Raw genomic sequence first — 27,871 nt, 5'->3', positions numbered from 1 at the left:
ACTAGCATAGGAAGGTAGAACAAGCATAATTGTAAAACTTTAAGCACATAGAGAGGAGACTTGGTATTATTGCAATTCCTACAAGCATATATTCCTCCCTCATAATAATTTTCAGTATCATCATGAATGAATTCAACAATATAACCAGCACCTAAAGAATTTTTTCATGATCTACAAGCATAGAAAATTTACTACTCTCCACATAAGCAAAATTCTTCTCATTCGGAATAGTGGGAGTATCATAAGAGACTCGAATACTATAAATTATTTCCATATTAAAAGAGTAATGTTAAGAAAATGGGTAACCATAATCATGACAAGTTTTATAAATATAATCACTACTTTTTATAGCATAATTATCATCACAATAATCATCATAGGTAGGAGGCATACTATCATCATTATAAATTTGCATATCAAAACTTGGGAGACTAAAAATATCATCTTCATTAAACGTAGCATCCCCAAGCTTGGGGAAAACATTAATTGCAGCAAATATATTCTCAAAAACATCATCTTCATCAAACGTAGCATCCCCAAGCTTGGGCCTTTTCATATCATAAGCATAATCACTCTCATCATTAATAGTATGGATAGCACCAATAGTATAGCAATTATCATATTCTTCCAAGAAAGTGCCAAAAAGATTTTCAAGATCATAAGAAGTATAATTATCTTCCACAATTATATTTTCATGAGGCACAATAGTAATGGGAGCACCATTATTTGGGAGGGGTACCTTTTTACCTCTCTTCCTTTTTCTTTTCTTCTTCTTCACCACATCATGTGTGGGTTCAATCCTCTTTTTGGAGCTCCTTATTAATGAGATTGGTTGAATAGGAGGCTCCTCCTCGTTACCTGATTCATCATAAGAAATAATAGGAGGATATTGGGAAGTCTCTTCCCTTTCATTAGTACTCTCTTCATCTTCTATTTGTTTTCTTTTCTTTATGTAGTTGGCAATATAAGGATTTTCAATACAATTCACCACACAGTACATATAAATTTCCTCTAGATCAAAATGAAGAACTCTATCAAGGGCAAATTTTGGAATATCCTTAGTTTTACGTTTCATTTCTTCATAACCCAAGAGTAAACTAAGTTCATTATGATGTGCAAGGGAAATCAAGTCATCACAATTTTTGGACAAGATACGATCATGGAACAATTTGCATTGGGTATTGAAATGATCATGCTCACTGCAAAGTTCACAAGTACGGCCAAGAAAATATAAATTTTCAGCACAATCATCTAGCCTTTCTTGCAACCATTTAGTTTCTAAATGCTTATGCCTCTTGCAATATCTATATTCCCTATTTGGTGTGTTCGTACAAACCCAATGTACTCCACAAAAATTGACATGTTTATAGGAGACATCATAACTAGTGCAATCATCATTGGTATCATGGGTATTCAAAGAATTCGTACTAACAACATCGCAATCATGCTCATCATTCAAAGATTTAGTGCCAAACATTTTATAGATTTCTTCTTCTAGCACTTGAGCACAATTTTCCTTGCCATCATACTTACGAAAGATATTAAAAAGGTGAAGCGTATGAGACAAACTCAATTCCATTTTTTATAGTTTTCTTTTATAAACTAAACTAGTGATAAAACAAGAAACTAAAAGACTCGGTTGCAAGATCTAAAGATATACCTTCAAGCGCTAACCTCCCTGGCAACGACGCCAGAAAAGAGCTTGATGTCCACTACACAACATTCCTCTTGTAGACGTTGTTGGGCCTCCAAGTGCAGAGGTTTGTAGGACAGTAGAAAATTTCCCTCAAGTGGATGACCTAAGGTTTATCAATCCGTAGGAGGCGTAGGATGAAGATGGTCTCTCTCAAGCAACCCTGCAACCAAATAACAAAGAGTCTCTTGTGTCCCCAACACACCCAATACAATGGTAAATTGTATAGGTGCACTAGTTCGGCGAAGAGATGATGATACAAGTGGTATATGGATGGTAGATAATAGTTTTTGTAATCTGAAATTATAAAAACAGCAAGGTAACTAATGATAAAAGTGAGCGTAAACGGTATTGCAATGCGTTGAAACAAGGCCTAGGGTTCATACTTTCGCTAGTGCAAGTTCCCTCAACAATAATAGCATAATTGGATCACATAACTATCCCTCAACATGCAACAAAGAGTCACTCCAAAGTCACTAATAGCAGAGAACAAACGAAGAGATTACGGTAGGGTACGAAACCACCTCAAAGTTATTCTTTCCAATCAATCTGTTGGGCTATTCCTATAAGTGTCACAAGCAGCCCTAGAGTACGTACTAGAATAACACCTTAAGACACAAATCAACCAAAACCCTAATGTCACCTAGATACTTGTGACGCCCGGGTAATTAAGCTACAGTGATCCTTTGCTAATCATGCCATGTCACCACTATTACTGTTACTAATCTCATGTTGATCCAAATCCGGTTCAAATTCAAATTCAAATAATAAGTGAAATTCTAAACTTCTCAAACATGAAAACTAAAATGATCATCATGTGGCAAATAATCCCTAACTTATTTTGGGTGTTGGAACCAACCTTTTTCAAAATGTTTAAGTGCCTAAACTAAATAAAAACAGGGGCTAAAACAATTATTAAATACTTTTAAATAATAAACAAATGTAAAACTAATTTATTTAGTGCCAAATTAATTATGGCAGTAGCCTAACTAATAATGCTAATTTAGGGACTGAGTTGATATATTATAAAACTACATATAAAGTAAAACTAAAAGAAACAGAAAATAGATAAACAGAAATAAACAGAAAACAAAAGGAAAAGGAGAAAACCCTCCCCCCCCCCCGCTGGGCCTTTTTGGCCCAGCTGGCCATCCACATGGACCCCGGCCGCCTGAATGGGCCGGCCCACCCCGCCGCCTTAACCCCCCCACTCCCCCAGTCCAACACCACCGACACCCACTCCCCCCCCACAAAAATATCTCCTCTCTCCCCGATTGGATCGAGATCGGGAGAGGAGGTCGCTGCCCTACGCCAGGACGCCGCCGCCGCCCGAATCGACCTTCGACGCCCGGATCGCTCCCCCCGCCGGCCTGCTTCTCCTCTACGTCGTCGTCCCCGCCGCCCTCCTCACGCACCACTGCCCCGTTCCCCACGCACCACGGTGAGGCCCTCAGCCTCCTACTCTCCTCCCCGCCTCGCGCGCACGCGCACACACGCACGCGCATCGCCTCACCGCGCCGACCCGCCTCGCTCGCGTCACCACGCACCGCCGGCCTCGCCCATGTTTCGTTGCTGCTGCTGCCTGTGCCGTGACCTGCGCCGGCCACACCCCCCTGTATCCATGGCACGCCTCGTCGATGCGCGCCTGCGCGCCGGCCATGGCCTTGGTCGCCCGCCGTGGCCAGCTCCTACTGCTACCGCGTGCTGGCCTCGCCCACCCCGGCCCCTCATGCTCCTCGCGCCGCCCCGCCTCCACCGCTTGCAGCCGCTCACGCGCCCACGGTCGTGCTCCCTGCCGGCTCCTACCCGACTGCAGCTCGCCGCTCCCATGCACGCACGCCGGCGCGCGAAACCGCGCCCTACGTCGCCCCCAGGGCCTCCACTGCCGGGGATGCGCCCTACTTCCCCGGCGAGCTGGTCGCCGGCACCCAGCGCCCGTCCCTCCTGCGTCGACCTGGGCGGGTGCCCGGCGCCCGTTCCAGGCGCCCGTTACCCCGCACCCGCGCGCCCGCTCCAGTGGCCTCTGTGCCACTGGGCAAGGGGCCCCACGCCCCCTGAGAACGTTAAAAAAAGGAATTGAAAATAATTAATTATTAATTAATTAATTAATTAATTAAAGAGTTAATTAACTAATTAATTAACTTAATTAATCATGTTCAATTAACCTAATCACTTAATTAAATTAACTAATCATGTTTAATTAACCTAAGTCAATGACAACTGGGACCCACGTGTCAGTTTGACCAAGTCAACTAACTGTTGACTGCTGACATCACCCTGATGTCATGCTGGCATCATAATGGCATTTTCTAATTAAATTAATTCTGATAATTCTAAAAATGATTTAAATCTTCTAAAATTAATATAAAATAAACCGTAACTCGGATGAAAATACTTTGTACATGAAAGTTGCTCAGAACGACGAGACAAACCGATTTCGCAGCCCGTTCGTTCGCCACGCATACTTAGCAGACAGGCACGCAACTTTCCTCCTCCAGTTCATCTGTTCGAAAATGCGACCCCCGGGGATATTTTCCCGGAGGTTTCCCCCCTTCGCCGGTACCACCTCATACCGCGTTAGGGCACCCCTAGCACCGCGTATTGTCATGTTATGCCTTGTGCTTTGATTCACTGTTATTTATTGTGTTCCCCCTCCGTTACTTCTCTCGGTAGACCCTGAGCCGCGCCGCGCCCCAGTTCGACTACGGTGTTGACGACCCCTCTCTCTTGCCAGAGCAACCAGGCAAGCCCCCCTTTGATCACCAGATATCGCATACTCTTCTCTATACTGCTTGCATTAGAGTAGTGTAGCATGTTACTGCTTTCCGTTATTCCTATGTGATGCATAGCCTGTCCTTGCTACTACTGTTGTTACCATTACCTGCTATCCTACTGCTTAGTATAGGATGCTAGTGTTCCATCAGTGGCCCTACACTCTTGTCCGTCTGCCATGCTATACTACTGGGCCGTGATCACTTCGGGAGGTGATCACGGGCAATACTATATACTTTACACAGTTACATTACCTGTGGTACTGGTCGGTGTTGGGGCTGAAGGGGCAGGTGGCTCCATCCCGGTAGAGGTGGGCCTGGGTTCCCGACGGCCCCCGACTGTTACTTTGTGGCGGAGCGACAGGGCAGGTTGAGACCACCTAGGAGAGAGGTGGGCCTGGCCCTGGTCGGTGTTCGCGGATACTTAACACGTTTAACGAGATCTTGGTATTTGATCTGAGTCTGGCTACTGGCCTATACTCACTAACCATCTACGGGGACAGTTATGGGCACTCGACGTCGTGGTATCAGCCGAAGCCTTCGTGACGTCAGCGACTGAGTGGCGCGCGCCGGATTGGACCGTAAGCTGCTCTTGTATTAAGGGGGCTAGTTCTGCTTCCGACGCGTACGCAACGTGCAGGTGTGCAATGGGCGATGGGCCCAGACCCCTGCGCCATAGGATTTAGACCGGCGTGCTGACCTCTCTGTTGTGCCTAGGTAGGGTTGCGACGTGTTGATCTTCCGAGGCCGGGCATGACCCAGGAAAGTGTGTCCGGCCAAATGGGATCGAGCGTGTTGGGTTATGTGGTGCACCCCTGCAGGGAAGTTAATCTATTCGAATAGCCGTGATCTTCGGTAACAGGACGACTTGGAGTTGTACCTTGACCTTATGACAACTAGAACCGGATACTTAATAAAACACACCCTTCCAAGTGCCAGATACAACCGATGATCGCTCTCTCACAGGGCGACAAGGGGAGGATCATCGGTTAGGATTATGCTACACGATGCTACTTGGAGGACTTCAGTCTACTCTCTTCTACATGTTGCAAGATGGAGGCTGCCAGAAGCGTAGTCTTCGACAGGATTAGTTATCCCCCTCTTATTCTGGCATTCTGCAGTTCAGTCCACATATGATACCCTTACTCCATTTGATACCCATGCATATGTAGTGTAGCTCCTTGCTTGCGAGTACTTTGGATGAGTACTCACGGTTGCTTTCTCCCCCTTTTCCCCTTTTCCTTTCTTTCTGGTTGTCGCAACCAGATGCTGGAGTCCAGGAGCCAGACGCCACCGTCGATGACGACTCCTACTACACCGGAGGTGCCTACTACTACGTGCCAGGCCGCTGACGACGACCACGAGTAGTTTAGGAGGATCCCAGGCAGGAGGCCTGCGCCTCTTTCGATCTGTATCCCAGTTTGTGTTAGCCTTCTTAAGGCAAACTTGTTTAACTTATGTCTGTACTCAGATATTGTTGCTTCCGCTGACTCGTCTATGATCGAGCTCTTGTATTCGAGCCTTCGAGGCCCCTGGCTGGCTTGTAATATGATGCTTGTATGACTTATTTTATTTGTAGAGTTGTGTTGTGATATCTTCCCGTGAGTCCCTGATCTTGATCGTACACGTTTGCGTGTATGATTAGTGTGCGGTCAAATCGGGGGCGTCACAATACTCCAATGTCACCTCAAGTTTCCGTGGGTATGATTATACGATATGCATCACACAATCTCAGATTCATCTATTCAACCAACACATAGAACCTCAAAGAGTATTATATCCAAAGCCTATGCATAGGTTCATGGGCGGAACCTGCAAGTTGATCACCAAAACATACATCAAGTGAATCACGTGATATCCCATTGTCACCACAGATATGCACGGCAAGACATACGTCAAGTGTTCTCAAATCTTTAAAGACTCGATCCGATAAGATAACTTCAAAGGGGAAACTCAATCCATTACAAGAGAGTAGAGGGGGAGGAGAAACATAAGATCCAACTATAATAGCAAAGCTCGCGATACATCAAGATCGTGCCAAATCAAGAACACGAGAGAGAGAGAGATCAAACACATAGCTACTGGTACATACCCTCAGCCCCGAGGGAGAACTACTCCCTCCTTGTCATGGAGAGCACCGGGATGGTGAAGATGGCCACCGAAGAGGGATTCCCCCCTCTGGCAGGGTGCCAGAACGGGTCTAGATTGATTTTCGGTGGCTATAGAGGCTTCTGGCGGCGGAACTCCGGATCTATTGTGCTCCCAGGTGTTTTTAGGGTATATGGAGATATATGGGCAGAAGAAGTACGTCAAGGGAGCCACGAGGGGCCCACGAGGGAGGAGGGCGCGCCCGGGGGGTGTCCCCTACCTCGTGGCCTCCTCGAAGCTTCCCTTACGTGCACTTCAAGTCTTCTGGGCTTCTTTCCTTCCAAAAATGGGTTCCGTGACGTTTCAGGTCAATTGGACTCCGTTTGATTTTCCTTTTCTTCGAAACCCTAAAACAAGGTAAAAACAGAAACTGGCACTGGGCTCTGGGTTAATAGGTTAGTCCCAAAAATGATATAAAAGTGTATAATGAAGCCCATAAACATCCAAAACAGTAGATAATATAGCATGGAGCAATCAAAAATTATAGATACGTTGGAGATGTATCAGCTTCCATGCAAAGATGTCCCGGTTCTCACGGATGAACTCGATGAGCGCGCTTTCCTATTTGGGATCCAAGTTAGCACTGATAATGAATTGTTTGGATGAGTCGCCAGACACAAAATCAATCATCTTGGTATCGTCGGCTGACTTGAACTTCAGCGCCGGCTCATGCTCCCTGGTCGGCTTTTTCAAAGACGTCATGTCTGCCGGGTCAACATTATCCTTGTAAAACTTCAACTCCTTTGTCGCACAAACAGATTCGGCGTAATAAGCATCACCTTCTTCACATTCCAAAGCTATCTTCCGACTTCCATGCACTGTGATCGTGCCCTTATAACCCGACATCTTGAGTTGCAGATAAACATAACACGGTCGTGCCATGAATTTTGCATAAGCCGGCCGTCCAAACAGGGTGTGATATGGGCTTTTGATATTGACCACTTCAAAGGTTAACTTCTCCGCCCTAGAATCATGCTCATCTCCAAAGGCTACTTCCAGCTCAATCTTACCAACTGGATATGCCGACTTGCCACGCACTACTCCATGGAAAACGGTGTTAGATGTCTTAAGACTTTTGTTGGTCAACCCCATGCGACGGAACGTCTCATAATAGAGGATGTTGATGCTACTGCCTCCGTCCATGAGTACTTTAGTGAATTTATACCCACCAACCTGAGGGGCCACCACCAAGGCCAGGTGACCCGGATTATCAACCCGGGGAGGGTGATCTTCCCTACTCCACAAAATAGGCTGCTCAGACCACCTCAAGTAATGTGGAACCACCGGCTCAACAGCGTTCACAGCTCTCTTATGAAGTTTCTGGTCCCTTTTGCATAAACTGGTGGTGAATACATGATACTACACACTGCTCAACTGCTTTGGGTTACTCTGATACCCGGATTGCTGCTGTTGCTGACTACCTTGGCCAGATTGCTGATTATAGCCGCCTTGATTGCCTTGAGGGCCCTGGCCATGAAAACGCCACCGCCTGAGCCGCCGCTCGGGCCCTGAAAACCGCCACCGCCTGAACCGTTGCCAGGTCCATGATTACCATCGAGCATGTTAGAATTCTTGAACGCCTTCATGATCGTACAATCTTTCCATAGATGGGTGGCCGGCTTCTCCCAGGTGTCGTGTCTTGGACATCGTTCATTTAGCAACTGCTCAAGGGTGGGACCTGACCCGCCTGACCGAGGAGGCGGCCTCCCCTTACGTCGTTGATTGTTGCCTTGTGCGTTGGTGTTAGCCACAAACTCCAGACTACCGTCAGCCTTACATTTATTATTACCTCCTTGATTTGCCAGGTTATGCTGATGACCTTTGCCGTTGCCGCTCTTCTTTTCCTTCCCTGTCTTCTCTTCGTCAGACGCGGGATCCTTGGTACTGTCAGAATCGGCGTCTTTGACCAGAGCCGCCATCAGCTGGCTGATACGTCTCCAACGTATCTATATTTTTTTATTGTTCCATGCTATATTATATCCTGTTTTGAACATTATTGGGCTTTATTATACACTTTTATATTATTTTTGGGACTAACCTATTAACCGGAGGCCCAGCCCAGAATTGGTGCTTTTGCCTATTTCAGAGTTTCGCAGAAAAAGAATATCAAACGGAGTCCAAACGGAATGAAACCTTCGGGAACGTGATTTTCAGAACAAACATGATCCAGAGGACTTGGACCCTACGTCAAGAAAGCAACAAGGAGGGCACGAGGTAAGGGGGGGGGCCCCCCCCCCCCCCCCCCCCCCCAGACGCGCCCTCCACCCTCATGGGGCCTACGTTGCTCCACCGACGTACTTCTTCCTCCTATATATACCTACGTACCCCCAAACTATCAGATACGGAGCCAAAACCCTAATTCCACCGCTGTAACTTTTTGTACCCGTGAGATCCCATCTTGGGCCTTTTCCGGAGCTCCGCTGGAGGGGGTATCGATCACGGAGGGCTTCTATATCAACACCATAGCCTCTCCGATGAAGTGTGAGTAGTTTACTTCAGACCTTCGGGTCCATAGTTATTAGCTAGATGGCTTCTTCTCTCTTTTTGGATCTCAATACAAAGTCCCCCCTCTCTTGTGGAGATCTATTCGATGTAATATTCTTTTGCAGTGTGTTTGTTGAGACCGATGAATTGTGGGTTTATGATCAAGTTTATTGAATCTTCTCTGAATTCTTTTATGTATGATTGGTTGTCTTTGCAAGTCTCTTCGAATTATCAATTTGGTTTGGCCTACTAGATTGATCTTTCTTGCAATGGGAGAAGTGCTTAGTTTTGGGTTCAATCTTGCGGTGTCCTTTCCCAGTGACAGTAGGGGCAGCAAGGCACGTATTGTATTGTTGCCATCGAGGATAACAAGATGGGGTTTATTTCATATTGCATGAGTTTATCCCTCTACATCATGTCATCTTGCTTAAAGCGTTACTCTGTTTATTTGAACTTAATACTCTAGATGCATGCTGGATAGCGGTCGATGTGTGGAGTAATAGTAGCAGATGCGGGCAGGAGTCGGTCTACTTGTCTCGGACGTGATGCCTATATACATGATCATACCTAGATATTCTCATAACTATGCTCAATTCTGTCAATTGCTCAACAGTAATTTGTTTACCCACCGTAATACTTATGCTCTCGAGAGAAGCCACTAGTGAAACCTATGACCCCCGGGTCTATTTTCCATCATATTAATCTTCCGTCAACAAGCTATTTCCTTTTCCGTTTATTTTGCTTTCTTTACTTTGCATCTTTATCATAAAAATACCAAAAATATTATCTTATCATATCTATCAGATCTCACTTTCGTAAGTGATCGTGAAGGGATTGACAACCCCTTTATTGCGTTGGTTGCGATGATTTTATTTGTTTGTGTAGGTGTGAGGGACTCGTGCGTGGCCTCCTACTGGATTGATACATTGGTTCTCAAAAACTGAGGGAAATACTTACGCTACTTTGCTGCATCACCCTTTCCTCTTCAAGGGAAAACCAACGCAGTGCTCAAGAGGTAGCACTGGCCCATGTCATTGCAATCACGCTTGAGCCACCCCAGCTTCTGTTTGAGGTTCAAAATGGCAATTTTTCTTCAACATTAAGACCGCGGAGCCGGCATCCATCTTATCAGATGAATGTATTATCTCCTTTACCTAGTGCACCCAATGGGTTGTGGATTCACCTTCCTCTTGCTTGCAATTAGTCAAGTCCACAATCGACATGGGTTGCTTGCATGTATCTTTGAAGTTCTTAATAAACCGGGCCTTTAACTCTGCCCATGAGCCGATAGAGTTGGGTGGCAACCCCTTCAACCAAGTGCGAGCTGTCTCATCCAACATCATGGTAAAGTACTTGGCCATCTCTGCATCACTGACCTCCAACAATTCCATGGCCATCTCATAACTTTCGATCCATGCCTCGGGTTGTAAGTCAGTCGTATAATTAGGCACCTTCCGAGGCCCCTTGAAATCCTTTGGTAAACGCTCATTACGTAGAGCCGGCACCAAGCAAGGGACACCTCCTGTCCTTGTGGCCACACCTGCTTCAACAGAGGTCGTCGGATAAACCGGAAAAGCTTGGTGAGCCGCCTGCTCAGCTGCCTATTGAACCGCTCGCTCAGCCTATTGGCGAATCCTCTCCTGGTCAGCCAAGTTAAGAGCTCCATCACGCGCTGGGTCATGCTTGCGCGGCTGGTTATAGCGCTGGGCGTTGCTTGACACGGCCGCTGAATTCATATGCCTGCTATAGCTTGGGCTCCGGCTTGAGCAAGGGGTTGAATAAATTCTGTCTCGACTATAAGAGTATGATTCCTGCTATGCCAGAGCCGTCTGAAGAAGTTGTCTAACCCTTCGCGTTTCGATCACCGTCGAGAGTCGCCTTCCATGGGGAGAGCCGCCAAACGCGCCGATGCAGCGATCAGATTATCCAGAGGTCTAGGGAAGTGACCCGGTGGTATCGGTGTATAACGAGGCAGAGCAGTATTCACACCAGGGGGTTCCATAGCCCGCGGCTGACCCGGCGCCCCAGCCCCGGGTGTTGCAATCCGATTTGCCTCCGGCGGGTTACTAGGACCGGCTTCGGGTGGGTGGAAGAGGTTCCTAGGATCGTAAGTCAGGGGCAGATGTGATTGAGTCTTCTGGTGCCTCCTCCTCATGACCTCGTTTGATTCATTCAGATTCATCGAGAGCTGAAAAGCCTCTGATTGAAGCTGCTGAGCCCGAGCGTCCAAAGCCGCCCGCTCTGCAGCCATCCTGACGTCCTCCGCTGCCAAGTTTTTCTTGGCTTGAGCTACCTCCCCACATAACCGTGCCACCTCCGCATCATGCTGAGCCTTATCCGCCGGTTCAACCACGGCAGTTAACAGGGCCGTCATTCTATCCATGAGATCCATCAACACCTGAGCCGGTGGGCGCGCGGGGTCTCCTGACCCGGCCTCTGCCGTCCCGGTGGTTATTGTTGTCGTAGCTGTAGAGTTTTGACCGGTCTGCGTACCAGTCATGAAGATCTCCGCTTTGTTCGGCGGCTCAAAGGGGTCCGGAATACTGCTGCCATCGGAACAGCCCCCAAGCCCGCCATCTTGTAGTTGATACAATTAATCCGTCTCATCTGTGGACGACTCACCGTCAGAATAGATGGCCGTCTCACCGCCATCCACAGATCCTTCAGAGAACTCCCCTCCATGGATGCAACCCACAAGGCATGCTTCACGGCAGGTCTCGCACACTGAGTCGTCTCGATGAGGTCGGTGCAGATGTCCGGCTCAGGGCCCGGCTCGCCGGTCCGGCCGATGAAGACGTGGATTCCGTCGAAGGGGACCCGGTATCCGTACTCAATTGAGCCGACGTCGGGGCCCCAGCCTGCGTCGTCGATGTAGAGTTTGCCGCGACGACTCTTGGTCATCCAGCCCACAGCGTATCCCTTGAGCCCTTCGAAGCTACCCTTCAAGAACTCAAATCCACCATGCGCTGGCCCCACGATGGACGCCAACTGTCGTGGAATTGTCACGGCAGATGTCCTGGTGAAAGGACTTAGTCGTGGAGCCATCGCAACTAGGAAATTTAAAGGGGTTAATTGGGACAAAGGACACGAGAGGTTTTTATACTGGTTTGGCCCCTTGCGGTGAAGGTAAAGCCTAGTCCAGTTGATGTGGTATTGCTAGGTTTCGATGACCAAGGAGTGAAATACGCTAGCTTGGCTCTTGATCTGTTGTTTCTTGCCCTAAACCGCCGCCGGGTCGTCCTCTTATATACACGGGTTAACGTCCTGCGGCCTACAGAGTCCCGGCCGGCTCATACAACGTGTCCGGCTCGGTGACAACTTTTACATGCCTTATCTTACAAGTCTTATTCATACATGGCGGTTTACACTTACGGGCCTTAAGTCGCCTCTGGGCTTTGAGCCTACTACAAGCTTTATCATAAACCGTCACCTTGTATACTCTTCAGCCTTTCTTTGAAGTAACCCGCCATTGAGATTGACCCGACCCCTCCTGGGCGGGTCACATCTAGTAGTCATATCCCAACCGAATGGGAGGCCGTCGTCGACATTTTGGCACACAATGCATTCAGTCTCGACGTTTGGTCTTTGTCGGCTGAAGCCACGATGACAATTTTTTCCGTGAAAAGAAAAGAAAAGATTGTCAATAAACGTCAAAACCGATTTAGGTAGCCCATACATACTTTTAGGCCCAGCCTGCGAAGCCTGTAAGCTCACTCGGCCCATTAATGTGGGCCACCAACTTATTGGTCCAGAAATAACTTGTTTGCCCCGGTCGTCTTCTCCCTCGGCGGTGCCACCAAACCGGGCGAGCGAGCGAGCGGAGGAGGGGGGTTCAGATCAGCTCATCGCTCCCTCCCTTTCTTCCCCCGATCCAGCTGCTCCCGATCGAGATCTGCCCGGTGGGCGATGAGAGCATGACCCCCGCGCAGGACCCCTTCTACATCGTCAAGGACGAGATCCAGGATTCCGTGAGTGACCTCCCTCCCCATTTCCCCGCTCCTACACCCACCTGATTTCATATTTAATTTGTTTCTAGTTTCTACATTTCGCTATTCACGAATCTGAGATGTTACGCTCTAGCCATGATCTGCGATTCTTCTGGCTCCTACGAGGTCCGGTAATGTGGGCTACCTGTATTGGGGCTTTGTGTGTTCGGATCCCAGGTGCATGCGTTTATAGCTTGGATCCATTGCAGGACTTAATGAATAATATTGACGGTGTAAATCTGAGATGGGAAACCAAACATTTTGGGTGTGTGCTACCTGCTGCTTAGTTTACGTGCATCTTGTGCATGTTTGGTGTCCTGCAGAGAAGCTTGCCTATGATGTCTGATTGCTGCATATATGCATACATCCAGAGTTGTTTGTCCATTGGGTTTTGAATTTTTGTTGACAATAATGTTTCCGTTCCCTTCATGTAAAATGATTCTCAAGAATTCCTAGAACCAGTCCCTTTCTTTTATTCGATGATGTCTATAACAACTTGTTTCCTTGCCCCATTGTCGTACAGATTGACAAAGTACAAGATACTTTTAATCAATGGAAGCAAGCACCTGAAAATACAGGAGAGTATGTTCATCTTACCAGAGAACTGCTAACCACCTGTGAGAGCGTCCAATGGCAGGTACACTAGCTTACAACCATATCTATGGCAAGATTCTAATCCTCTGTCCGGGATGCACTGAATCCCATGTTAGGAATATTCTTATTGTATTTGTCGTATTTTGGGCAATGATATCGTATCGATAAGGTTAAGAGTTGGTCGTTATACAAATCATGTGCTCTTCCTTTTGTCGTATTTACCGTGTTCCATTTCTGAGCTGTTTTCTGCTTTTAATGTTGCAATTAAGGTGGATGAGTTAGAGAAGGCAATTTCTGTCGCTGAGAGAGATCCAGCTTACTATGGACTTAACGAGGTTGAAATTGGGAAACGGAGGAACTGGACTAGCACCGCCCGCAACCAGGTATGTTATTACATAATATTTGCTAATGTTACTGCTAACATGAATGATTAAGCTACAACCCGAAGTTCAGTAGCAAATTTAGTATGATATAGTATGTAACAAACTTGAAATTGTTCTAGGTGGTAGCCATACGGAGGAATGTTGAAGCTGGAAAGCACAAGACTGCCTTTGGACGTTCAGTCAATCCTTCCGAACTAGGCAGATCCAAGCAGCACATTGCTCAGGATAACGATGACTTCATTGCTTCAGAATCTGATCAACAGATGCTCCTGATGAAGTAACTTCTATACAAACTTAGCTTGTCTCGTAAGATTTATGTTTGCCCGTATATCTATTGAGAACGAAGAAATTAAGATTTAAAGATAAGAACCTAAGACTTAAAGATGAATTGAATTTCTTCCTCACAGAATCATGATGTTGTAAGTAGAAGCTCTGCATTTTATGTAATGCTACCTTCCAGAGGATAATTCTAGTTTTTTTGTACTTATATGAGCTGCTCTTAAACTACCATTGATAAATGGTTGTACTTCTGCAATAGGCGTCAGGATGATGAGTTGGATGCGCTTAGTGCTAGTGTCCAGCGAATTGGAGGTGTAGGTCTCACAATACACGAAGAGCTTGTTGGACAGGTATTCACTAACATTAAGAAATATGGGATGATTTAGATTTCCTTTGTTGGTTGCTTTCTTTTCCTATATTCATGAAGAGCCCGGTTAACTATATTGTGCCATAAGATGTCATGTCTTTCTCGCTTCGGTACTTATCTCCTTTTTCTACATTCATCAGGAAAAACTTCTAGGTGAACTAAGCCTCGACATGGAAACTACCTCCAACCGGCTCGATTTTGTGCAGGTATGCCTTATATCTTTTAGTGTAGCCCAGGACACGTTGTTTGGAACTCCGTGCATGTTTTTGCAACATATTACTGCAGCAAGCACAAATAATATATATCACCTAGTTTCTTTCTTCTGGATTCCAACGGACTGAAACTTCTCCACCGTTTTTGATTCGCAGAAAAGAGTGGCTATGGTTCTGAAGAAGGCCAGCTTGAAAGGGCAGATCATGATGATAGCTTTCTTGGTGGTTCTTTTCATCATCCTTTTCGTTTTGGTATTCTTGACTTGAGAGATGGAGTTTAAGTTGCATGAGTGTTTGCCATCAGGTGTAGAGTGCATAGCACAGAAGTATAATTGATTCATGTAATTGTGTCTGGCCGTTATAGTTTTGTTCTTTGGGGATCTGCCTCTGCCAAGTAATATCAAAGTCATTTTTCGTGTAATATGGCGAATTTCAGTTGCATCTATAACAATCTCTACTCCTAATGGAGCAGTTGGTAGCCTCGTACGGTTTATTTTCGTCCCACCTTCCATGGTTTTTTTGTACCTCCTCTCACCTTCGCTGGTTTTTTTTGTCCCCTCTCTCCACCTCATTGGTTTATTTTCGCGTCACTCTCTAACACAACGAAAAAATCTGAGCAGATCAGAACTTTCCATACTGGCGCAAGTTATTTAGTAATATAGAATCAATCATGAACAATCTTTAAAAATAAAATCTAAATTAATTAACCTTACCTTAAATCACTCAATCACATTAATTAGAAAGCAAATATTTGATTTTCAGAAAAATCGTTCAATCACATTAACCTTATCTTAACTCACAGATGATGATCAATCTCCAAACAAAGGAAACAATACATAGAGGGAGCAGTAAATAAACTTCCTTTTTTATGACATGTATATGATCTTTTTTTTCCTTTTCGTTGTCGAGTGTTCTTGATTCTTGAGACCGATACTTGGGCTGCGTCACTGGGTCGCGACGGTGCCGGAGGACGAGGACGGCGAGGCCAGGTGCCGCGGTACCACGTTGGTCTGGCCGGTGAAGGGGGCGAAGAAGGGCGGCTTCCCACCTTTCATGGTTTTTTTGGTACCTTCTCCCACCTTCGTTGATTTTTTTCGTAGATTTTTTTTTGTCCCCTTCCTCCATCTCATTGGTTTATTTTCGCGTCACCCTCTCACACAACAAAAGAAATCTGAACAGATTAGAACTTTCCATACTGGCGCAAGTTATTTAGTAATGTAGAATCAATCACGAACAATCTCTAAAAATAAAATCTAAATTAATTAACCTTACCTTAAATCACTCAATCACGTTAATTAGAAAGCAAATATTTGATTTTTAGAAAAATCGCTCAATCACATTAACCTTAACTCACGGATGGTAATCAATCTCCAAACAAAGGAAACAATACATAGAGGGGGCAGTAAATAAACTCTCTTTCTTATGACATGTATATGATCTTCCTTCCCTCTCCATTGTCGAGCGTTCTTGATTCTCGAGACCGATGCTTGGGCTGCGTGACTGGGTCGCGACAGTGCCGGAGGACGAGGACGGCGAGGCCGGGTGCCGCGGCACCGCGTTGGCCGCGGCCGGTGAAGGGGCGAAGAAGGGCGACTTTCCTGGCCGTGGCCCTCGGAGTTGGTGCGGTGGAAGCGGCACTTGAAGGACCCGGCGTGAGTGGCCGGCGTGCAGACGCACTTGGAAGCAGGCCCGTGGCCCGCGCTGGACGGCGCCGATGCCGACCCGGTCCACCTCCTTCGCGTATTCTTGGAGCTGTGGCTAGCCGATTTACATGGAATTAATTCCCTCAGTTGTGGTGGCAAATATATTACATATAATCCATATTGTTATGCACTAGTGTGTGTGTGAAATAGATGGATTATGGTCCCATATCCAATAAGCTGGATATGTGTGTGTGTTAGAGAAAGAGAGAGGGAGAGGGGGAGAGAGTGAGGAAGAGTGTGTGTGTGAGGATTTGATGGTAAAAAAGGTCTCCAATGTAACTTGATATGTATGAGAATATTAATATTGAACTCTTTAAGTTAATTGGCCCGTTGCAATGCACGGATGTTTTATGTGTTGTTTTCTATTATATTCAATATAGAAACTCGCCGAAACAGAACAGATAGATAAAGGAATGGAAGTACCGCCCATCCGACACTTCATGTTCGATCCTGATACAATTGAAAATCCGACGGATGTGCTGCACTATATGCTATGCATGGATGGCTGGACGTATAGCGTCATACGAAAATCACACACATACAAAGGCTTTTTCGTGTTGGGTTTGTGCTAATCTTTCCCACATCTGTTAATTCCTTCCTCTTCCTCCCCTTGCCGTGTCATCATATTTGGCATATCTTCTCTCGTGGACCTCGTTAACCCCTCATCCATCGTTATTGATTGTGCCATCCCCACCTTTGTCGTCGTCAACTTCACCTCCTTGATATTCACCTCTCCTTTATCATCCTCCTTCACGCCTTCTCCTTCCCTGGTTGACCTACTTTCGTCCCATCTGCTATCCGTAGCAATTGGGGAGCATGTTCTAATGCCCTCGAACATGATTTTTTGAAGAGAAAAATGAAATCACCACGGATGCCCATAGGAGACACACAGTTTAAGAGTAGCTGTAGAGCCGTAACCAAGAATGAAAACTCTCATTTGAGAATAGAATACATTGCTTTTTCATCTTGTGTTAGTACTGCATATAACTTACAGACGTGAAGAAGTTCTCAACATAAAGGAAGGGAAGATGATTTTGGAAGCTATTACTCTGTTAGTGCTTTACAACTGCAAAATATTGAAAGGTACAATGAAGATGTTCGGTGACTAAAGCAGCCAAATGTGATGCTTAACCATAACATGGGATTCTATGTTGCACTTCATTTTTTTTAAGGTAGACTCATGCTTGATCTCCCATAAGAACCGTGTTATACCCATATCGAATGCCCTCTAAATGTATTTGACTCTGGCTAACAGGTTGACATGGTAACCAACTTGCGACCATTGATCTCCTATGCTAGGGATAAAGGTTACGAGATCAATCATACTACTGGTGACGGTCATCGAAGCATCATTGTGATACGCCTCACATGTTTGACAAACCCTTCAAAAATTCCTCGGTAGCCTTCTTAACACTTCATCTACATGGAACTTCAAGAAGGACACTCATGGAGCGCTCTAGTGTGGGGTGGGGTGGGGGGATTGAGAATTTAAAACTATAAGGTGTACTGACGTAGTCTTCTTCTTGCACACCTCTTGCAACTTACGCGGATAAAGAAGAACAAAACAACAAAATGTCGATGAACTTTGGAATATACATTCATAGACCCCCTCCCTTCTTTTCACCAAGAAGGCATTTTATGGGAAGTGACTCTTCAAAGCCCCCATATTCAGAGGTTTTTTCATAATAAAAGAAAAACTTCAATGATATATCTGATATTTTTAAAGGCAAATTCAGACCATCTGACGCGGCTTGGGTCGACATACGCCATCCACCCTCCCAGCTTGAGCCAGGCCTTAAAAAAATTTTTGGGAGAGAAAGCAGAGTAACCTTTTTTTTTCTAGGGAACGCACATTGGGCCGGAACCCACACGTAGAGCAGAGAAACGGGCCAGGCCTCATTAGCCCTAGCAAGATCCGCAAGGGGCATTTCCGTCCGACCGAACAAAACCCTCACCCCGGGGTCCCTCTTTATATAAGCTCTCCTAGGGTTTACGTGCCCTCCTCCTCCACACACACCACCCTCCCCCATCCGCCGCCGCCTCCACCTCTACAGGTAAACTGCGCCGCCTCCTCCCTTTCCCTCGTCTCTGCTCCCTTCTCACCGTCGACGGCGGCGGGCATTTCGTTGCCGCCAGGCTCTGCCGCCGCCGTTTCCAAGTCGTGAACTCGTGGTCGTTTCGTTGCGCTCTTGCGCTGCCTGGATCTGATGGGTTCCTGATTTGTTATCCACAGGGGAAGGAAGGGAAGATGTCGCACCGTAAGTTCGAGCACCCGAGGCACGGATCCCTCGGTTTCCTCCCCAGGAAGCGGTGCTCGCGCCACCGCGGAAAGGGTATGCCTGCTTGCTCTAGTTACTCTCCACCTGCAGATGATAGCCGTGATATGCTCTGTTTGTATGTTTAGTCGATCAAGTGAGGCGAGCCGGCTTGTGAGTATATACTGTTTGGGTGCGTCGCTTTTTATTGAAACCTGCTTGGGTTAGTGACCTTTTCGTGTGCAGTAGTAGACTCGTAACTAGGAATCCACGCCATAATTTGGCTTCCTTAGATTGCCTCCTGACCTAGTCCTCAGTTGGAGTTTTCAATTAGTTCCTGTGCAACCTGTAATCCTTGATTTGCACGTCTCAATGGTTGTTTTGTTGTTACTGTGATGCTGTTTTTCATGTCTATGTAAGGAACACAGCCAGTAAACTATTGTTGATAACATTTATAATAGATTACACTTGCATGTGTGCACCAGTTTTCAGTCAATTTTTGCTAGTCTTGAAAGATGCCAAACACTTGATGCACTTTCAGCAAATGTATACTTTAGTAAATTGCTTACTTTCAAATTCGTAGTGTTTTTAGCTTTTCCTGTGATTACATCAGTGGCATGTGGAACACTGCCTGTTTGATATTTCAATGCTGCTTCCAGTCATTGCGAAAATTTGACATTCCATTGATCTTGGTATGTCAATCTAATATTTGCCTGTCTTAATTGCAGTGAAGGCCTTCCCCAGAGATGACCAATCCAAGAAATGCCACCTCACTGCCTTCCTTGGCTACAAGGCTGGGATGACTCACATTGTGCGTGAGGTCGAGAAGCCTGGTTCCAGTATGTTTACTAACTCTCTGTCTATGTTCATATTCTTGTTTTACTCAATTGATTCCTTCCCACCATTATTGCTGTTGCAATGCCCTCTATCGTTACAGAAGTTGAATCATGAATCTGTTGACTCTATTTGAATTTGTAAATGGCTGTTGCATATGTGTGATAACACTCCATTTGATATTCCACAGAGCTGCACAAGAAGGAGACATGTGAGGCTGTCACCATTGTTGAGACACCCCCGATTGTTATTGTTGGACTTGTTGCCTATGTGAAGACTCCTCGTGGCCTTCGTACTCTCAACTCAGTCTGGGCACAGCATCTCAGCGAAGATGTCAGGAGGAGGTTCTACAAGAACTGGTGCAAGAGCAAGAAGAAGGCCTTCACCAAGTATGCTCTGAAGTATGACAGTGATGCTGGCAAAAAAGAAATCCATATGCAGCTTGAGAAGATGAAGAAGTATGCTACTGTTGTCCGTGTTATCGCCCATACCCAGGTCAGAAATTGTCTTGGTACTTCCTATCTTTTGCCCTTGTTGTTCACAGTAATGTTACTCATGTTGCTTTTCATGTGATTCAGATCAGGAAGATGAAGGGATTGAAGCAGAAGAAGGCTCACCTCATGGAGATCCAGATCAATGGTGGCACCATCGCCGATAAGGTTGACTATGGTTACAGCTTCTTTGAGAAGGAAGTCCCTATTGATGCTGTGTTTCAAAAGGATGAGATGATTGACATCATCGGAGTTACCAAGGGTAAGGGTTACGAAGGTGTTGTGACACGTTGGGGTGTCACCCGTCTTCCCCGCAAGACCCACAGAGGTCTTCGCAAGGTTGCCTGTATTGGTGCCTGGCATCCTGCTAGGGTGTCCTACACTGTTGCTCGTGCTGGTCAGAATGGTTACCACCACCGAACTGAGATGAACAAGAAGGTATACAAAATTGGCAAGGTTGGACAGGAAACTCATGATGCCTCTACCGAGTTCGACAGGTGTGTTTTTGTTTTGTTAGTGTTAGTTTGTCATCTATGTACTTTCTGGTCTGAATTGTATCTGGTGATGATCCATTTGCACTGGTTTGATCTTACAGGACTGAGAAGGACATCACTCCCATGGGTGGCTTCCCTCACTATGGTGTGGTGAAGGCTGACTACCTGATGATCAAGGGATGCTGTGTCGGCCCCAAGAAGCGGGTGGTGACCCTCCGCCAGTCCCTGCTGAAGCAGACCTCTCGTCTGGCCCTGGAGGAGATCAAGCTCAAGTTCGTCGACACCTCTTCCAAGTTTGGGCACGGTCGCTTCCAGACCACGGACGAGAAGCAGAGGTTCTACGGCAAGCTCAAGGCTTGAGCTGCTGCCCCGCATCATCAGTTATATCATTTTGTCAAAACGAACATGTGATACTTGGTTACTTCCCCTGCCTAAGTTTTGTACTAGCTGATGTTTTCAGAATCTGGCTCATCTATGAATTCTTCGTGTCATGTGCTACTGTTATTGTGATTTAGCTGTTGAAACCTATTTAGAGTCGTACCTGGTTGCAAATTTTCTGAAATGAGTCTGCTTGCCTAGAAGGTTGTTATCTTGTTTTCTGCGAGCTTTGAAGGAATGTGTACAAGCCATTTTCATTGTTACCGTACCGACTGTTAAAATTAGGTCAGCTTGTTCGAGTGACCACATAAAGGAAAACGATTCACATCGGTCGATTGTAGGGCCGGTCGCTTGCTCGTCCTCATCTCTTGGTCGCACGCTCGTCGCCATCCTCACTCAGCTCCTCTGCTTGGATGCTTGTTTCTTGGCGAGCTCCCTACTGGCCACCTCCAACCCATCCTCTCTTGGCTTGTCTCGTTTCTTGGCGAGCTCCTCCCCTGTCCCCCTTTGCTAACTCACGCTTGCTTCGCCATCCTCTCTGGCTCGTCTCGTTTCTTGGCGAGCCCTGCCCCTATTTTTGAACTCACGCCCTGCCCCTATTTTTGAACTCACGTTTGTCACCATTCTCTCTCGGCTCCTCACCGTTGATCTCTGCCACGAGCGCCTCCATGCCTGCTGAAGTGTGCATACTCACCGTTGATCTCCGCCATGAGTGCCTCCATGCCGGCCGGGGGTGTGCACTTGCACCATGCTAAGCTACGGTCCACCATTGCTAGAACCAGCAAGTGGCGGAGCTTGTCACCAAGAGATGGGCAGGCCAAAGAGAAGATAGCAGCCTACAGACTAGCCAGTGGAACCAGCGATGGCGAAAGTTGCAACCGGCGCCTGCATAAGCTATGGTAGTGCCTGGTGAGGAGGAAGGGAAAACTGCAATCAACTCTCGTGGTAGCTACAATGTGCATCCTCACTGCTGATCTCCGCCACGAGTGCCTCCATGCCCGCCGGGGTGTGCAGCTGCACCATCCTAAGCTACTGTCCACCACTGCTGAAACCAGCGATGAAGAAAGCTGCAACCGGCGCCTGCATAAGCTACGATAGTGCCCAGTGAGGAGGAAGGGAAAGCTGCAATTAACTCCCGTGGAAGCTACAATGGGCATCTCACCGTTGATCTCCGCCGCGAGTGCCTCCATGCCCGCCGGGGTGTGCAGCCGCACCATGCTAAGCTACTGTCCACCACCGTTGAAAACAACGATGGCGAAAGCTGCAAGCGGCGCTTGCATAAGCTACGTCAGTGCCCAGTGAGGAGGAAGGGAAAGTTGCAATCGGCTCCCATGGAAGCTACAATCATTTTGCTTCAAATTTTTTGCTAGGACCGATGAGATGGCAGGCTGCGATGAGGGAGTCGAAGTTACGACTAGCGTCCGTGGATGCCACGATGTTGATGTCGAGATGCTGCAATGGGCCACCGCGATGCTACGATGGGAATCACTAGGAGCTGCAACTAGACGGTGACACCCGAATGTTGAACTAGAGAGCATCGATGTTGTAACCAGCGATGGTGAACATGGGTGTTGCGATAGGGGGATGGGGGGCGAGCTAGAACCACAAACAACCAGAGATGCGTTGGTGCTCCGACGACAACTATGGCCGAGCAACATCAATACCACCCGCAGGAAAGGGGCAACAAAGTTGCAATCGAGCTGCGGCCAGGCACGTCGTGGTGCTACCGACCAACGCGCAACCGTCCATCCTCCAACTCGCACAAGGGTAGAGGGTTGACCACACGCGTCTCTCGTTTTGCAAGAGGGCCGCGACTAAGAGGAACACATCAAGCGGTTTGGATGTGGCTGGTCCGGAGCTCGCGTGAGTTGACCAGCGCGGAGCATCGCCCTATGAAGTACTTCATCCATTTTCATAATGTAGTGCGTACAGATTTTTTGCAAAGTCAAATATTGCAAACTTTGATCAAGTTGTAAAGAGAACTATTTTTCCTATAATATCAAATATATATAGAATACGAAGCTACAACTCATTATGAATCTAAAGGTATATATTTGGCATTCTAGATGTAAATATTATTTTCCAGAAACAAACTTGATCAATTTGTGAAGTTTGACTTAAAAAAAATCTAGTGCACCGCTTGAGGGAGTATCGTTATCACAGGTGACGCACGTGTCAGCAGGCAGGCCCTGTAGTGACGCGGAGCCCCTCCCGCAGTCCCACTTGTCGGCTGGCCTCAACTGACAGTGGCACGCAGTCCCTCCTTATCCTCGAACCGGTCCATCGAGGCCACACGCCCACGCAATCGCCCGAACGAACGTCTGGAGCGCCTCCACGTCACCCGTAGGGACGACCGTAATGCGTCCATGAACCCCAACACGCCACGGTAGGTTCCCCCTCCACCCCCGTCGACCTCGAGGACCCCTCCTCACTCTCTCCGCAGGCAGAGCGGAGCAGCGAGCCCGAAGGTGCGATCGATTCCTTCCCCCTCTCCTCGTCCCCCGTCGATTCTTCATTCGATTCGTGCGGCGGCGGCGGCGGCGGCGGCCAGGAGCCGATTCGACCCCTCGCCTCCGCCGGGGAGCGCGCGTAGGCGGCAGAGGCGACGTTGCCGGCGGGCCCCCTGTTCGCGCCATTCCGCGACGCGGAGCGGAATCGGTGTCACCGCCGTCACTCCGGCAGCTTCCTGGGGTCTGCGCCGCGGGCTGCTTTCCTGGATCAGGAATTCAGGGTATCGCGGGGCCATCTGCTCCTTCGTGTTCCCTTCTCTTCCTTTCGAAGAAACTCGCACCCTGCCGTCATGGCGTGTCTTCCTAGGCTTCTCATTCCGTTTCGCGTGGGTTTAGCTTCTCATCTCGTGCACCGTTTGCTGCAACCGACTGCTGGGGTTAGGGTTCTTGGGGGGTGTATGAGTCGCGGCCGGCGGTTATCCGATTTATCATGTCGCCTCTTACGTTTTTATCCTTGCGTCTCATCTCCTTTCATGTCTACTACCTTATTTCCGTGCACTTTATTCATGCTGCTGCTCTTGCCATGCTAAAACCTATCTTATTCATAGCCATGGATAGATACCAAAGGGTGGAGAAGCCTCGGAATGAGACACCGATTCGCGAGAATGAGATCAGAATCACTGCGCTCGGGAGGATGAGGAACTATATCGGCTATGGGATGTCGTTGCTTGAGGTGACCCCCCTTGCTATGCTTTGTCATTTCGTTTTGTCCTTATCTGGTGTTCAATAAGCAACAATTTCTTTATATGCTATTTTTAACAATCTGGTAAATGCCTCAATAGTGGAGATATGTTCAGGAATACTGCTCAACATCCTATGCCTGCGCTCACATGTATTTAATTTATCATTAAGTGTTTCTATTTGCCACCGAGTATGATGTTAGATTTTTTATTTATAATTCTACTAGGTATGTGTCTCTGGTGCCACGGGGGAACACAGTAAGAGAATCATATGGGACAAATCTTGATGCAAAGCAAATAGACAAAATAACATTACATTTTGGTTACAAAGTATAGATTTCCAGCTATTTCTTAAACTGATAAAATAGATATGTGCCCATGATTAATCTGCTTTATTGGGTTACCAAATACTATATGAGTTCGATTGATATTTATTTACCTCTGGGCCGTGAATTTTATTGTTATTTATTGGATTACCAAAGATGACTGATCAGTACCAGGTTTTACCAGAAAAAACAATTTATTTATGGACCGTGGATTTATTGCTAATTTCATATACATAGATTGATCTGGTTTATTGGGTTACCAAAGATTGGTTTGATGAAACCAGAAGAGGTGAAAAACCAAAAAAATCGGTGGAGGGTGGGAGGTTGGACGAAGGATGGACAAAACTGAGTGAGAGATGGAACATTAGGTTCTTTTTAAGTAAAAAATAAATAAAGTAGAGACACCTGCCCGACTTTGGGTTTTCTTGGTTAATATTTTGTAGTGCTTCTTTGTCCACTACTTCTTGTTCGACCCTGACAACGGAACTTTGTGAAGCCTTTCAATTTGTCTTTGTTTCACTTACTTACCATTCGATCTTGATGCCTGAAGTATCTGCAGGTTATCAGCTTATAATAAAATGATATGAACTCGTGTGCAGTTCACATGAATGTCGAAAAGCTACCTTCATATTTGCATATACCGCTTCAGTCATTATTTTATGAAAACCTGTTGGTGGTCAGTGGTCAACAGAATTTTTCAGAATCCCTAAATGATGTTAATCTTGACTTCATTTTGGTTGAATTCATAACTGAACCACTTTTTTTTTCTTCCTCCTACTGTATATTTATTTGTATGCATTTTTTCAGGAAAATGGGCATGATGAGATCACTATCAAAGCCATGGGACGAGCCATAAATAAGACGGTCATGGTTGCTGAATTGATCAAGGTTAATAGTAACTTCTTCTGCCTTAAAATATCTGTTATTAATGTGGTTATTTGTTATTTGTTTTGCTAATTTGACACATAATGTTCCTCAGAGAAGGGTTGCTGGTCTCCATCAGAATACGTCTATTGAATCTGTTGGCATCACCGACACATGGGAGCCTCTGGAAGAAGGCCTTGTCCCGTATGGATGTACATATATTCTTTTCTTCAGAAAAAGAAGAAAGATTTATTGCCACACTAATGCACTTTTACCACAGGCTAGAGACAACTCGTCAGGTATCAATGATTACCCTAACATTGTCCAAGGAACCATTGGATACGTCATCTCCAGGGTAAGGCAAACCCTGTCCTTTCACTCATTTTTGTACAACCAGATATTGAATCAGTTCAGATTCAGCCGCTTTGAGTTCCCTTAGCTGTCTATTGTTGTTCAATATTGGAAACTGGCCGTAATTTGTCTGCGTATTGTGGGTATATACCCTTAGGTACCAGCCACCCATACCAGCTGAAGAGGTGAAACCTGCTTTTGATTATGAACATGAAGGTGTTGCTCTGAGTTGATCCGCTCCACCGATTTTTATTTTTCACATGTATCACCATTTGATCACAACGTCCTTCATGGTAATTTAGGATCCTTTCCCTCTGCTCGTGGGAGAGGTCGTGGTGGACCTGGTGGCGGCCGAAGGGGCAGGGGCAGAGGTATCTTCTTTTCTCATGTCTTTCTGAGCACACAACTTTCAGACAGTAACTCATATGGCCCTCAGATACGACCGTATCTTTATAACATTAACATTCCATGTTGCCAAGTTACAGTATCTTATTACGTACTCCCTCCGTCCGGAAAAGCTTGTCCCTCAAATGGATGTATCTAGCACAAAATTTGGTGCTAGATACATCCATTCGAAGGACAAGCTTGGGACAAGCTTTTACGGACGGAGGGAGTAATACATAATACAGTTTACTCCTTTACACATGCATAGTGGATTTTAAATGTCACCACATCTAATTTATGACACGCTCAACCTTTCATACTATTTCTTGCCTTTTTGTTTCTACATTGAATAGTTTAAATCTTGAGGGTGAATTCATTGGGCACCATCTAGTTTTCTTGCATTCTAAGTTCGCAGTGCTTCAATCGGCTCCATTTTCTGGACTTGTTTTTCAGTCTACATTTATAAGTTTGTCCAGAGTACATGCGTTAGTTTCTTGCAACAAATCATATGGACAAGAAACTATGTTAATTCTGTGATGATAAACAAGTACAGCTATTAGCAATGGACCCCCTCCTTATGACTGGGGTGAAGAATGGGAGGAGGATGGAGACTATTACTACAATGGTAGAGGCAGAGGGAGAGGCCGGCTAAGAGGAAGGGGAAGAGCCCGTGGCTACCACGGAGGTGGTCGACGTGGTGGCTATGGCTATGATTACGGTTATGGTGGCAGGGGTGGCTACTATGAAGAGCGGGGTGGATACTTTGATGGCGAAGCAGATGAGTATCAACCCCCTCCAGGCCGTGGTAAGCTCAGTCTGATGTATCATTGTTTCTGTTTTTCATTTTTTGCATGCCCCTATCTCACATGGCTTATGTTCCTCATGGTTTCTCAGGGCGTGGCAGGGGAAGAAGAATGGAGCAGAGTGAGTACTACAATGGCGAACCAGATGAGTATCGCCCTCCTCCAGGCCGTGGTAAGCTCGGTCTCACATACCATCTTCCTGTGGCTTTTGCATGCCCTTTCCTCTCATGGCTCCTATTCTCCATGGCTTCGCAGGGCGTGGCAGGGGAAGATGGATGGAGCAGAATGAATACTTCGACGAACCTTATGAATACCCTCCTCCAGGCCGTGGTAAGCTCGGTGTGACCTATAATGTCGCCGTGCTTCTTGCAAGCCCCTACCTCTCATCACTAACATTCGTCGCTTTGCAGGTCGTGGCATGGGAAGAAGGGGAGGGCCATGGCGCGCCCGAGGCCGCGGGCGTGGCCCGATGCTAGATTGAACTGGGACATGCCAAGTGCAGCAAACCATGAAGCTAGCACTGCTGTGCTTAATTACCCGATGGTTTTTGCTTACCCTGTTGCTCCATGTGGGGCTCTCTGACGTGAATCTTTATGCGGTCTGATGCTGTACGACTTGCCGCCGGGCAAATTTTGTGTGGCTTACCTGTGGTTTGTTTAGCTAGGCCAGCCAGCAAAGTACCTCAACACCTAGTAGAACGTGTGAAATATGTTTCGGCCTCCCGTTTAGTTATCTCGGGTTTTACCTCTCTGTGGATGTGAATGCCAAGCAGGCTTGTTTGCTTCGAAGTCTGCCGTATCTCTTTCGCTTGTTGGAGCTAGACAGAGAGATTAGAGAAGGGAGATTAAGGTGAGAGTTTGGTAATGCGGGGGATCACACAA

General features: G+C 46.6%; 3 protein-coding genes across 5 annotated transcripts; all 3 read left to right on the top strand.

Moving 5' to 3' along the window:
* Positions 1 to 12,829: 12,829 nt before the first annotated feature.
* LOC125552018 (syntaxin-61-like) lies at positions 12,830 to 15,399 on the top strand. The gene is made up of 7 exons (XM_048715464.1): positions 12,830 to 13,064; positions 13,606 to 13,719; positions 13,946 to 14,059; positions 14,179 to 14,336; positions 14,598 to 14,688; positions 14,846 to 14,911; positions 15,074 to 15,399. Exons 1-7 carry the CDS (start codon positions 13,011 to 13,013, stop codon positions 15,182 to 15,184), a joined length of 708 nt encoding a protein of 235 aa, XP_048571421.1. The 5' UTR covers positions 12,830 to 13,010; the 3' UTR covers positions 15,185 to 15,399.
* A 3,170-nt stretch (positions 15,400 to 18,569) lies between these two features.
* Positions 18,570 to 21,222, top strand: LOC125552017 (60S ribosomal protein L3-like). The gene is made up of 6 exons (XM_048715463.1): positions 18,570 to 18,674; positions 18,854 to 18,953; positions 19,604 to 19,714; positions 19,900 to 20,204; positions 20,288 to 20,697; positions 20,796 to 21,222. The coding sequence occupies exons 2-6, from the start codon at positions 18,869 to 18,871 to the stop codon at positions 21,052 to 21,054; spliced, it is 1,170 nt and encodes a 389-aa protein (XP_048571420.1). The 5' UTR covers positions 18,570 to 18,674; positions 18,854 to 18,868; the 3' UTR covers positions 21,055 to 21,222.
* A 2,170-nt stretch (positions 21,223 to 23,392) lies between these two features.
* LOC125552016 (protein FAM98B-like) lies at positions 23,393 to 27,722 on the top strand. Of its 3 annotated transcripts, XM_048715460.1 has the most exons (11): positions 23,393 to 23,540; positions 24,131 to 24,255; positions 25,396 to 25,476; positions 25,568 to 25,656; positions 25,733 to 25,807; positions 25,961 to 26,019; positions 26,106 to 26,174; positions 26,741 to 26,992; positions 27,082 to 27,162; positions 27,246 to 27,320; positions 27,401 to 27,722. In XM_048715460.1, exons 2-11 carry the CDS (start codon positions 24,133 to 24,135, stop codon positions 27,469 to 27,471), a joined length of 975 nt encoding a protein of 324 aa, XP_048571417.1. In that variant the 5' UTR covers positions 23,393 to 23,540; positions 24,131 to 24,132; the 3' UTR covers positions 27,472 to 27,722. The 3 variants fall into 3 exon arrangements, with proteins under 3 accessions (XP_048571417.1, XP_048571419.1, XP_048571418.1); XM_048715462.1 differs by lacking the exon at positions 27,082 to 27,162; XM_048715461.1 differs by lacking the exon at positions 27,246 to 27,320.
* Positions 27,723 to 27,871: the final 149 nt, after the last annotated feature.

This window comes from Triticum urartu, chromosome 4, assembly GCF_003073215.2.
Source record: "Triticum urartu cultivar G1812 chromosome 4, Tu2.1, whole genome shotgun sequence".
NCBI lineage: Eukaryota > Viridiplantae > Streptophyta > Magnoliopsida > Poales > Poaceae > Triticum > Triticum urartu.
Note: the sequence above shows the minus strand (reverse complement) of the source record. Positions and strands in the feature narration are given on the sequence as shown.